This window comes from Notothenia rossii (assembly GCF_949606895.1).
Source record: "Notothenia rossii genome assembly, chromosome: 1".
NCBI lineage: Eukaryota > Metazoa > Chordata > Actinopteri > Perciformes > Nototheniidae > Notothenia > Notothenia rossii.
The window spans coordinates 88,700,578-88,714,238 of NC_136912.1; the positions used below are offsets into that span (position 1 = coordinate 88,700,578).

The following is a 13,661-nucleotide window of genomic DNA, read 5'->3' on the forward strand; positions in this document are numbered from 1 at the left end:
GCTGGCCGGAAACGCAAGAGATTTGGGTGTCACCGCTAAATAATTCCGCCCTCTCGTTATGCGGAACCAGAGGATGATCAAAACAGTTCCGTGTCATTTTTTACTTGTGACGTGTTTTTGTTTTCTAGTCAGTTGTGGAATACAGACCCTTAATTGAAATGAGGCTAATTCATTTTACTGAAATGTTTACAGTAATTAAAAACAACTCAAGAAATCAGCCGTGTATTGAGCCGTGGGACTTTTCTATAAACACATGCTTTGTTTGGTTAATAGCAACGGGGTTCAATTCAGCTCCCTAATTGAAACATTATAATACCTTATAATAAAAGTATAATAATCACAATATTTACAGTATTAAAAAAAATCTGTCCTGTTTCCAGTTTTGCGACAATGTATTTTACATTACATGGATCTTTATGCAGTAGCAAATACTCCACCTAAAGTATGTGAGTATTAAAGTAAAAAAATGTAGCCTAGTCATTGTGTAATTTTGTTTTCGTTGTAACGAGGCATTTTACAGGTGATCCAAGATTCCAAGATTAAATAGTTCATTTGAGATAAGAATTATAAAAAATACAATTAGTCTAGTTTAATTTTATAATCTCTTAATTAATGGTTAGTTAGAAAGCAATGATTTTTGCTGTTAAATTAGTGAGTATTATTTTTGGGTTCCTTATTTATTTCAGCAAATGTGTGAATATTTATATTTATTTATTTTCACACAAAATGTGCCCTCTGACTTAGAGATAACATGATGTAACAAATTAAATGCCAGTCTAGTTGTCATTTTCCTTTTTATTTATTTCAAGACGGGCGTTAAGAATCCTTGATTCGGAACATTGAAAGTGATAGCCTTTTAACATGCCCAGGAAAGGATGCAATATCCACAAAACAGGACACTCTGCTTGACCTAAATAACTACATAAGCCACTTTTTCATTTCCACTATGCCTCTATACACAAGTTATTGAGCCGTTTCCGCTCTACATCCTGAACTCCTCCCTTCGATGCAATGCACTTCCGTTTTGGCGGACTGGGTTTGTTTTGCTAGCTAGCTCCGTTGTGCCGACAAAGCACTGATATCGCAGAGACAAAGAGGATATAACAATTACAACATGAAGAAAAGTGGTTCGGGAACTACGTGTGCGGTAGTTGGTTGCAATCACTCGAGAAAGCACCTGAACGAGTGGTTAGATAGAGAGTGCTACGACCACAAACCAGCACCCAGCACCCAGCCATGTTGTTCATTAAATACAGATAAACACAACAAATACTGCATGCATTGTATTTTTTTATATTATATATGAATATTTTCATGGTGATGTAATTGTGTGGGCTGCTTTTATATTTTAATTTGTAATACCTGTTAGGATTAAACATGTGATCTTTCTTGTTGAAGCCATTTCTTTAGTTTCCTCTCAACAATTAATTAATTCAGTGTTATTTATGTACAGTATGAGCTTAATATGAATGATGAACTGTGTTAAAAGAAATTGTAGCACTCTAAGGAACATATGAAATGCAATAATGCAATAACAGTGCAATAATGAAATTAAATTACATCAAACTTTATTTTCACTCAAACAGTACAGGCACATATGATATATTGCACAGCATAAAGAGATCATGTAAATTGTGCATTATGTAAACAACAGACAACTGTTGGCTCCTGTGGGCATGACCTAAATAAGGCAGTTTATTTTGGTTTTATGCTGGGCCACGTCGTCATGTTATCCTCCCAGTTTTGCACTGAATTCGGGTGGGGGAGAGTAACGCCATCTCCTGTCAAAGAAGTAGAATCGTGTTCCCAAGCTAGCATCACTGTTAGCATCGAAATCGCTGTGTTTACACCAGTGCCCGTCTGACTGTTTACATCGGTTTACACCGACAGACGCTGTGCAAAAGACTTCCGGCGGAAATGAAGTGCATTTGTGTAGTGTCATGGCGCTACCCGTGTTTTGGCGCGTAAACTTGTCTATGGCACAGAAGGATATCAGTCTTTCTCCACTCCTTTATCGTACTTTACACCACGAAGCAACCAAAGATTGCAATGAGTCAGTTTTTCTAGGAGTTGTAAGTGCAAGATATACACAGCTGAGGGCAGCATTGGTAACTTTTAGGGGAAGCCTCAGGAACACAGGCTTCCTCCTCCATTACATAAAGAAAGGGATAACTTTTTTATTGGAGCAACAGGATTCTGTCATCTCTTGAAAAAGAGAATTCAAGGCTTTTCTAAGGATGTATTATGTAGGTGTCCTATATGACTATACGAATATATTTAAAACAACTGATTTTAAATGTAAGATGGAGCAATGAGCTCCTCTAAAAGCTGTACAGCAAATCATTTAAGCTCCAGCTACGAAAGCCAGCAAGAATCCGCCTTTTGTGGTAGAGTTTTAGCATTGGAACTCTTTCCAAATCCATACACACATTGTAAAACTAAAACACAACAAATAGATAGACTGTATATAGGTCTGCACTCACAACCAATCTATGGGACAGCATCAACTACAGAATACTTTGTCCACGTAGTGAGAGTCTCCTTCTTCAAGCTATTGGCAGCCTAGTGAGTGATGCAGAGGGCAACAGACCTCTCACAACCCTTCAGTTTTGTCACTTGTGAGCGAGTCAGGCTGCGTGTCCACAGGGAGTCTCTGTCACCGGCTGCAGCCCTGACCCCACAGACCCCCACCAAGTGAGCCCCTGCGTCTGCCACACAGCACGTCTGCTGCCCGTCTGACATGTTACTGAGACCAGAGAGGTGGCATGTTCTGAGAGGAATGGAAAAATATCAGAGTAGTGTATCCATTTGTAGGATATTTAGAAGAAAAACAGCGTGTTTTCATTTGTAAATCATTATAAAATGATTCCATTCAAAACACCATTATATTTGCTTTCCATGAATGCAGTGCTTCTTGTAGAGTATACGCACATTATATCATATACAGGCGAACTATTTACCAGGATGATAGCACTGACCAAATGACAAAAAACACAACTTTAATAGCTCTTAATTGGTCAGTCAGTCAGTCAGTCAGTCAGTCAGTCAGTCAGCCAGCCAGTCAGTCAGTCACACACACACACTTTAGTTCACAACAAAATCAACAGCCTGGGGCGATGGGTTGCTGAACATGCAAAGACTGCACTTGTTATGATTTCAGATGTTTTATTCGGGAGCCAACTGATGAATCATGACTTTCAGTAGAGAAACAAAAACAAAAAAATAAACATAGTAATAAGGAGGTGGGACAGAGAACACAGCTACAGAATTCTCAAAAGCTGTGACTAAATGTTGTTTTTTTATAATATACTGATTCTCTAAATTCACTTTTTTTTTTGAAATGGCAAATAGAGATTTATTGAGAGCGTCCACAGGGGTTAAAACAACGCTAACAAAACCTTGTAGGGAGGCATTTTGAACAGCAGTGATCTACAGGTTTGGCCCAACCATTGACAAGGTCAACAATTTGCACGTAGTAAGAAATACAAAAAGGCTATTACATTTCTCTAAGGATTTTTTTTTAAATGCCCCAAACTCTAAACTTAGAATCAGCAGAAAGATATCCACACAGAAATACAATTTAACTATCAGCTAATACAATTAATCAAACAAACAAGTACAGGAAATCTGGCAAACTATAACATTTTTTAAAGGAAATGTTAAATACAGAGCTAGGATACAGGAACAGGGAATATGCAGAATTTCCATCAGTATGATTGTGCAGGTTTTATCTGAACTTCTGATTTTGTAATGGAACATAAAAAACAGACATCAAGTCCGAGACCAGTAATTATCAATGGCTTTATTAGTAAGACATTTGTGATTAGCTGTTAGAAATAATACAAAGGATTGGTAAAAACAGTCATACTGTAAATGTCCCTTTGCTAAGTCAAAACAGGTTTTATGCTCCCCCGTAAAAACGAGGATGTTTCATAACACCCTTTTCCCATATTTTTGGAGTGTTCACTTTTCATGTAATATTCTTCACATCAGAGCACCTTTTATCCTTATTCTTCATCTGATGCTTAAACACTGAACCAGCTTAAGGGCAGTGACTTTGATTTATGAAAAAGAAAATTCCAGTCATTCCTGGCAAAACGTTTTATCAACCTGAACCAGCTTTAAATAACAAAGCTGTCACGCCTATTTAAAACGTATTTGATGTTAGTGTATTCTAAAATATGTTTCATGTGCGAGTGCATTTATGAAAGATGAAATGACCAAATCCCTCTGCAGGCCAGAGTCAAACAGTCAACACAGAGAGCTTTAACCAGTGAACTATCCGGTGGCTCTCCTTTTTTATTTTCTGTCACGTTGCGCGTCTGACAGAACAGAACTCAAACAAATGAGATTCAGCTCACACAGTACAGAATAATAAAGTAACACTGTTCACTTTTGATAGCCCCTTTTCTCTAAATGTAACAAACTAAATGGCAAAAACCCCACGGGTAATATGGGTAAGTAAATTAACATTTTATAAAATGATCCATTAGAATATTGGTTAAAATATAACATTTCCCTGCTTTTAATACTAAGATCTAATAGAAAGTTGAACCGTTGAGGGACTTCAACTATCCAGTATGAAAACATTAGCATTGAGGAAAAATGCTTTTATATTTGTGTTTGATGGACGCAGCGACATCAGGAGGACACGGCATCAACGGGAGTCGGGGGGGCCCGAGGCTCAGGCCGGACACCTCCACCATCAGCTGCTTATTCACTCCCACATCAAAGCCTGCAAACAAATATAAAAAAGTGTTACAGGTGGAGAAATACTTCCAAAAGACCATTCATTAAATTACATATATTTGTTACAAAATCCTCATGAAGCAAGTGTCTCTCACCGAGTTTCATGGCCAACCCGAGAAAGTCTTGCAACTTGAACTGCACATGGAAATGAAACAAATATGTCAGTAACCACAAATGATGTCAAATATGAATGAGAAGTTGGGAGCAACAGCATGGAGATGGATGGTACCTGTATTGTCCTGGCTTCGACAAGTTCGCCTTTCTCAAATGCTGATAACAGCTTGTTGAATTGGCATCCTACATAGTTATATGTGCTGCGGGCAGAGAAATTAAACCAGTTTAAATGTATAACTGTTAAGCAGAAAAAAAACTAAAAGGAGACAAACTGCATGCAGGATCACACACACTGACCTTCCGACTGCTCCGTCGGCTCCCAAAACCAGACCCGAAAGCATTTGCTATAACAAAATGAAAGATATTGATATTTAGGCTGGCTCTACTGTGGAGTCATAAAACGTCACATTGCATTCTTAGCGGCTACTGATGGATCTCAACAGATGTGGAGGAATAAAAGCTGACCTCGTCCACGCCGTAGAGGAGAGACCAGTTAGGCTTCATGAGGCTGAAACACAGGCCGAAGTCCATCAGGTCAATGCCGCTGAACTTCACACCTCTGAAGGAGGGAATCTCCTCCTCAATGCCGACCAACAGATCTCTCACCAGCACTGAGAAAAGAGAGAAAAAAGGCCTTGCTGTCATCAAACACGCTCTGACATTCAATGTGCTTTTGCCATAGTTAGGGATGCAGAATTCTTCCATTTCTAAAAGTGCATAATCAAATGGCACTAACCATTAACTCCAGTGATAGACGGGATGTGATAATAGTAGAAAGGCAGATTTGGGGCAGCTGAAGCCACAGCCTTGAGGTAAGACCTCAAAGCATCTGTAGGATGAGACGGGAAATAACGGTCATATTTTACTGAGATAGACAGGTAGAGTTGACATGTGAATGAAATGTAAAAGTGGGTGTTAAGCGGCACACATTTGCATTTCAAGAAGTGGAAACACATGCTTTTCCCACAAAAACTATTACATACGGGCATTCTTGGGCTTGAAGAAGGAGGGGGAAATGACTGCAATCGAATCTGCCTTGATCTGTGCTGCATGGAGAGCCTGCATGGAGCATGAACATTGAGAAATGAAAACAAAGGCAATTTGTAGTTCATGCTACAGTACGTTGAATATATTACAAATTATAGTTTGAACAGTAAACCTTTACTTCTGTTTTTTGACGTAGAGATAGTTTAGTTGCCTTTGTAAAAATAAATCCAGTGTACCAAGTTCTAGTCATGCAGTAATTCAAGCTGACAATTTGTTTAAAGAAGTAGTTATTACATTTTCAGAGTGAAATGACAGATCTGTTAAATATATAGCTACAGCCATCAGGAACAAGGACTAACTTTCGTTCGTCCTTGTTTGCTTTTGTAGAAACCAGTTGGATAGCTCTGTTAAACAAAGTCGTTCTACCAGAATTTAAAGTTAAATGCATGTATGCATTTCGTTTGTTAAACCCGTTTAAAAGTGTATCAATAATGCTCTTTTTTTCTTGCCTGGATCCAGTAACTTTTCTAAAGCCTCTGGGTACCCACCAACTGCTCAGAGTCAATAGTCACAAAAAAAGTCACACTCGTAAAATGGTGCAATTCCTTAAATGCCAAACTATTCCTTTAATGGGGAATGCAATCCCATACTGACACAGCTCAATACTTCCAAGACACCAGAGTGACTGATTATTTGAAAGACCACAATCATTTTCTAGATTAAAGCAGGAACAAAACATGGGAAACATTTGTGTATTTATCAGGAAAGTGATATATACTTTTATATCACCCTCACTGTCTTCACTTACATATTATGTAAATACTTTCTGAACTAAGCTGCCAACGAAGGCTGAAGGAAATCACATCCAACATTAACACATATTAAATCATCACTATGGCTGTGAAATCAGAGGAGTGGGAACTGCATTGCTATGGTTAGTGCTGTAACATCAAGCATTTTTTGGTGATCTGCGCTTTGCAGGTAAGCTATAGCATTACAATTGAGAGAGTAGCAAAAGTCGGAAAACTTTCTAACACTCCCATTCATCAAACTGTAAATACATGCAGGAAATACATTGCTTTCAACAAAGCAAAAACCCAGAAGGTAGAATTGTCAATGTGGCATTTAAAGAGGAAAAAATCTTGTATTAATTCAACTTAGTTTTTAAACAAGACTTGCCTTTAATGCTATGTGATACTTACTTCCTTCATTCATTTGAGAGCCTCAGTGGGACCACGCTTGTCTGATAATAATTAGTATTCATACTTCATGAAACACACTTACTATTCCTCTTGTGTCTCATGTCTTTTGTTTAACGTTCACATATTAAAGCCACTCACCAGGTCTTGGGAATCTTTAAGACTCATGCAGCCGACATGCACAGCAACATGATCCATTCTGTAGAGACATGCACACACATACAAAATAAATCTCACAAACTGTTTCTGTTTCGTGACCCTCAACACATTTCCAGATAAAGATGATGAGTGGCCACTTACTTGCCCTTGGCTTTCTTACACCACTCCTCAGCCAGGAGCTTCCTCTCTGCGACAGTGAGAGACATGCTCTCTCCGGTGGTGCCATTCACTGAAAGCAAGTAAAGTCTTTTTTAATCAATTCTGTTTCCCATGTAACAAAAGCACATCTTACAGGAAAGGAAAGGGAACAAACACACATGGAACTAGCTGTGATGAATCAGAAAACAATAGCCCACATTAAAGTACAATAGGGACGGAAATACCTTGATATCCATATTGCAACAATATGGTAGGCTTGACAATACTTCTTTTTTTAAAAACATTAGCACAATGCAAATATTTTTATAAATAAATCATCAGTAATGTGGACTTAGGTGGAAGTGAGCAAAGACATAATACAAAATAAACGTTACTATAATGCAGCCTTTAAAACCAAAAAGAGACACTTATTATTTTTAAAATCCAAAATCTATGATGATATACAGTCTCAAATCATAATATTTATATAATATCAAGATTCGAGGCTTTTACTGTCATTCGTACATAGCTACAGTGTAGTCATGACGATGACAATCTTAGGTCACAGGCTCCTCCAACAGTGCAACACAATATAACAGATAGTAGTGCAAGTAAATTAAATAGAAATAGAGCAGAATAGTCCGTATACAAGTAATTGGAATATTGATATATATAAGTTGCAAACAAACATAAACAAATCAATATACCGCCCTGTCCTAGTGTGTGCAATGCGTGCTGGGACAAAATCAAATATGGGTAATGTGGGTTATGCAGGCAGTGACAGGAGGCTAAGAAAAATGTTGAGTACGAACATCCTCTGCAGGGGGAGGTCACACATACCTTCACAGACAGTAAAATGGATATGCAGCGTTAACATAAGGAGAAGCTTAGTTGGAACTATGGTGATTCATTGGGATAGATTGATTCTATGTGAAATCTAACAGAAACCAGAGTGATATCTGATACACAAGAAATTCCGAGTAATCTTGATAAATAGGGAGATAAGGGTAGACTCTGGGTGTTTCTCAATCTCGATTACGCTTGCTTGGTAGCACATGTCGTCCGAGCGTCTTGCTTCAGAAGCGAGGCAAGAATACATTCCTTTGTTGCCAGAAAGGTAATTTAACACTAAGTTAACTGAAGAGCAACACATAACTAAAAGTAAGGGTTTCTAATCTGCTTTTCCTGGGAAATGATATGAATTTAAACTGTGTTTTTGTTTTGCATTTCAAATGACAGATAATGCCTTCAACTTGTTTGCAAGGCATAAAGACATTTGTAGTAATTTGGTGAGCAACATGTAAGCATTAATCCACAAAGCACAAGGATAATGCTATAATGTCAATATTTGAGATCATTGTTTTTGAAATACATATTTTGAATGGAATATTAGGGCGAATAATTCCAGCTGATGTGTCTTTTGAGAGAACATCTGCACTAAAAACAAGGAAATGTGCATGTTTTGAGGAAATGATTATGCGAGTCTCACTATGAAGCAATATGTGTCAATTACAGTGTGTTCAAAACTGATTATTTTATTGCTGTCTGAGCAAATATAATCTAAACTAACAACCAGTGGTGTAAAGTAACTAAATACTTATACTATAATTAAGTAAAATGTTGAGGTACGTCTACTTTACTTGAGTATTTCCATTTTTTTATACTTTGTACTTCTACCCCACTACAATTCAGAGGTACTGAATTGTGTACTTTTACTCCACTAAATGTATTTAATACAGGTGTAGCTACACCTGGAGTAAATTCTAAATCCACCCTGCAGTATACAAAGTCATTCAAACCAGCTCCACCTTTACCAGCTTTGATAACAGATCTGGTTCTTCTATTTTTACTCAAGTACAAGATGTACATCTCACACCTCTGATAACACCTAACGGAAGTTGGGTATTGCTTTTCAACCCGAAAGGAGGGATAACACGGTTAACAGAGGACCAACAAATATACAAACCAAAGAGGTGAAACATAAATCATGTAATACTGCGTTGGATTCAGATTGCAACAGATATATTTACAAATAATAAAAGGAAAATTCCACTGGTAAACTTACCAAATATCTTTATTACACCTTGCCTCTCTGTCAAGTAGTCAACATAAGGTCCGATCTCTTTTATGTTGATTTCACTGTTTTGGGAAAATTTGAACATATCGTTCTAAAAATCTGATGCTTCAGATCTACAGGATTGTGCAACATTTCAGATTTCTTCACAGTCATTCCTCACTTTCAATAATCTACACTTTCTCGAACAACAAATACAACACAAAGGATTCATAAAGGCTACTCACCCTTCTTCGGTGAGTGGAGTAAACGTAGCTGCAACCAGACCTGTCAGCGGTTTTTCAGAAGAAGCGGCCATGACTGCCATAAACTAAAATAAGGTAGAAATAAAGAACAAATTAGATACAAAAGAAAGAAAAGCTAGAGAGCAAGAGGAACCACTGTATTGCTGTTAAAACGCACATTTAAATGAATACCAGTCATGCAACTACATAATACACGTTTGTAAAAATATACTATACATAGGCTACATGCTAACAGCGATTATGAAGAGGAAATCCAAATACACTGAAGTAAAGTATTAAATTAAAATAACATTTCAGCTCATGCCCACCTGTTCGTGCTTCCTCACCTGTTCGTGCTTTCCCTTCTGTGCGTCTTGGGTATCAATGATGACTGTTGGGTTAGCCTGGTTGCTGGGTCTTGTGATGTGCGGATGTTCTTCTTCTTCTTTTCTTTAATGGCGAATCGCTTCCACATGGAGCATATATCGCCACCTACTGTTGAGTTATTACATGTTCATTTTAGATCCTTGTCCTCAGGCCAGTGCTTTTGAGGAATTTGAAGATCAGCTTGTTTGCTTCATTTCTTGATTTACTTTCGTATATTGACTTGAAATCCATGTCCTTGACGTTGAGTTGTTCCAGTGCAGTTTTCAGAATGAATCTTTGTCTGTTATAATCCGGGCAGCTAAAGAATACATGATGTATTGTCTCCGAGTGTTGGCAACCATCACAATTGCCATTTGGATGTTTTCCAATCAGATGCAGTGATGAGTTTAATCCAGAATGTCCCAATTTTTTCCCAAATCCTGCTGTTAATGCTCTTTTCTCTTCTACTACTCCCCCAAGTGCTTCCTGTTCATACTTCCCTTCTATCTGGTATAGATGTCTTCCTTTGGTGTTACTGTCCCATAGTTTTTGCCATTGTTGCTTGATAACCACTTTTGTAAAAGATTTGACCTCTGCTCTACTGATGGGTATCATAATATCAATCTGGTTTGCTTTCAAACCACATTTTGCCAGTTGATCCACTACTTAATTCCATCTAATACCCACATGCGCTGGAACCCACACAAATTGAACAACAATTCCCAGATGAACTAACCTAAACATGATGTGTAAAATTTCATTAAAAATATCCTGACGACATTCTGAAGAGAAGTTGTCTATACTCTCCAGTGCTGCACTGGAGTCAGAGCAAATGACCACTCGCATTGGCTGTATTTCCTCTACCCACTGAAGTGCTAGAGAGATAGCCATCATCTCTACTGTATATACTGCAATGTGATCACTTGTACGCTTTCCCACTTTGACTTTTAATTCAGGAACATAAAATACACAACTAGTTAGACAATTTTCTGGATTTTTGGATCCATCAGTAAATATTTTTATAAAGTGCCCATATTGTTCATGTAGAACAGTGTTCACATAAGCCTGTACATTGATTTTGTTTTTCATTGAATGTAACCGTTTCAATAATGATAAATCTACTATAGGCTGAGGTAGCAACCATGGTGGAACAGCTGATAACAACACCGTCGGACTAATATTCCATTCTTTAACTTTTGAATTCCTTACATATTTCCGAAACACAAACACAAAAACTTTCTTTTTTAATTTTGTTACTTTCCCAACTTGTTTGTACAGTTTGTTTATTAGGGTGAGTATCTTTATGGCCCTGTAGATTTGCCCAGTAATTAACAATTAACTGTTTTCACCTCAAAGAAATTGGTATTTCTCCGACCTCTATCTGAAGTGCCGACACTGGTGTAGATCTTACTGCCCCACAGCATATCCTTAGTGCTTGTGCTTGGACTCTATCTAATTTTTGAAGAGAAGAATATGCAGCTGAACCATACACTATTAGTTCATATTCTATGACTGATCTTATTAAGGCCGTGTATACGTTCCTCAAAGCAGCTTTATCAGCCCCCCACTTAGTGCCTGCCAAGCACCTCATAACATTTAAAAACTTTTTACATTTATCTACTACTTTATCAATGTGAATACTCCATGTGACTCTCTCGTCCAACCATATTCCCAGAAATGTAAATGTTTTCACTTTCTTTAGATCTTGTCCATAAAGTTTTAACCTAACCTCCTCATCTATCCTTTTCCTCGTAAAAAATAAAGTTTCAGTTTTTTCCACCGACAATCTAAACCCCCATGTCAGAGACCAACTTTCAATTTCCGTAATGGCTTCCTGAATCTTAGCTAAAATATATTTTACATTTCTGCCCCTTTTCCAAATAGCTCCATCATCTGCAAAAAGTGACTTACCAATATCAGATCCTACTTGTGTGTATATATCATTGATCATGTTAGAAAATAAAAGAGGACTGATGACACTCCCCTGCGGGGTTCCATTTTCAACTTCATGCCTTCGAGAATATGAATTGCCAACTCGGACTCTGATGGCACGGCCAAACAAAAAATCCATAATCCAATTATATACATTACCTCCCAGACCCATAATCTCCAGTTTTATTAATAATCCTTCCTTCCACATCATATCGTAAGCTTTTTCCACATCAAAGAATACAGCTACAACACAGTCCTTATTCGCTTGGGCTTTCCTGACTTCAGACTCCAGGCACAGCAGTGGATCTAAAGTACTCCGGACTCTTCTAAACCCAATCTGATAAAGAGTCATTAGTTAATTTTTCTCAATGTAGTATGTTAGCCTTTCTGTTATCATTCTTTCCATAACTTTACACAAGTGCGATGTCAGAGCTATAGGTCTATAACTGCCTGGACTGGTTGGATCTTTCCCAGGTTTCCTAATAGGAATAATGACTGACTCTTTCCATATTATTGGCAGCTTCCCTTTTTCCAAGATCTTATTGTACATCTCCAGCAGCTTTCCTAATGCAAAATCACTTAATTTGGTCAACATTATATAACATACATTATCTTTCCCAGGAGCAGTCATTTTACACTTACTTAATGCTCTTCTCAACTCTTGAATAGAAAAAGGTATATTTACAACACTCTGTGACGAATGTCTTTCTTCATATACATTAAGATGTTCATCTAACACTTCTTGCCTCCTGATTTGCGGATGTTAAGGCAGCTGAGCGTCTTAAATACTAACCGCGTTTGCACCTGCCGGCCACCGTAACATCTGCACTAAAAAATGTTTTCTGAAGAAATGACACTGAATCTGATCGAAATTAGTATGTGGATCTCACATGTATAAGCAATATGTTTCAGGTACAGTGCGTTGAAAGGGAAACAAGTGTAGTAGCCTTACACATTTAAAAATACAAGACGCTGATTCTAATGGCAATTAATTCCGTTTGCCATTAGGTCTACTACACAGGTTAGAGTTATCCAGACACATAACAGATGATTTCCTGTCTTTGAATGCAGTTTAATATTTATTTCATTCAGATTTGTACAATACCACGGATGAATCCTCCAGTCAGTGTTTGGAATAGTCAGAGCGACTATGCTCTCTCTCTCTCTCCCTCCCTGTAATCCTGTGCACATCCTGTCACATGTGGCCCTGTTTATATACACCATGTGCAGCTAACCCCCGGCACTAAGTGTTCAAAAATAATATGGCTTGATAAATGTACAAAAATAAACTGATATTCCAACAATACACATACATGGTAGAAGAGAGGATTTGTTGAGCCAGCAGAGCAGTGGTGCAATGTTGCCTCTGGATTAGGTTATAGATCATATCACCTTGATTACCATAGTTCAATTTTAATGATTAAAGGCAACACAAGGGAGAATGGTCTGCTAGGTTATTATTGACTATTCATTTCCCAAATGTAGACTTTCAGGTAAATTCTCAAACCTCTTGTCCAACAAATTCGAATCCTAACACACATCTTGTTGTCCTTAAATTAAAGTTATATGTTTTTAGTTGAAGGACTACAGTCAAATCTAAAGTTAGGAGTGCAACATCCCATCGAAGGCGGGGCGATATGTTTCTCAGCCTGCGAGGAATGTTTGCCTGAAAAACTAAACTCAGGGCGTAATACATGCCGCAACGATCCAGGAAGCGGA

General features: G+C 37.8%; 1 protein-coding gene across 2 annotated transcripts; it reads right to left on the reverse strand.

The window, feature by feature from the left end:
- Positions 1-3,787: 3,787 nt before the first annotated feature.
- On the reverse strand, positions 3,788-10,147 carry npl (N-acetylneuraminate pyruvate lyase (dihydrodipicolinate synthase)). Of its 2 annotated transcripts, none has more exons than XM_079682966.1 (12): positions 9,992-10,147; positions 9,648-9,730; positions 9,412-9,485; positions 7,350-7,437; positions 7,191-7,248; positions 5,847-5,922; positions 5,600-5,692; positions 5,329-5,474; positions 5,161-5,207; positions 4,979-5,063; positions 4,845-4,884; positions 3,788-4,735 (listed from the first exon to the last, which is right to left on the reverse strand). In XM_079682966.1, the coding sequence occupies exons 2-12, from the start codon at positions 9,725-9,727 to the stop codon at positions 4,590-4,592; spliced, it is 933 nt and encodes a 310-aa protein (XP_079539092.1). In that variant the 5' UTR covers positions 9,728-9,730; positions 9,992-10,147; the 3' UTR covers positions 3,788-4,589. The 2 variants fall into 2 exon arrangements, with proteins under 2 accessions (XP_079539092.1, XP_079539093.1); XM_079682967.1 differs by having other exon boundaries at positions 9,974-10,111.
- Between the last annotated feature and the right edge of the window lie 3,514 nt (positions 10,148-13,661).

Excerpts from the sequence above, each read along its gene's own strand:
- npl (XM_079682966.1), bottom strand. The coding sequence starts at position 9,727 with ATGGCAGTCATGGCCGCTTCTTCTGAAAAACCGCTGACAGGTCTGGTT. Across the intron at positions 7,249-7,349 it reads TGTAAGAAAGCCAAGGGCAA|AATGGATCATGTTGCTGTGC; the intron begins GTAAGTGGCCAC and ends ATGTCTCTACAG. Across the intron at positions 4,885-4,978 it reads TCGAAGCCAGGACAATACAG|TTCAAGTTGCAAGACTTTCT; the intron begins GTACCATCCATC and ends TTCCATGTGCAG.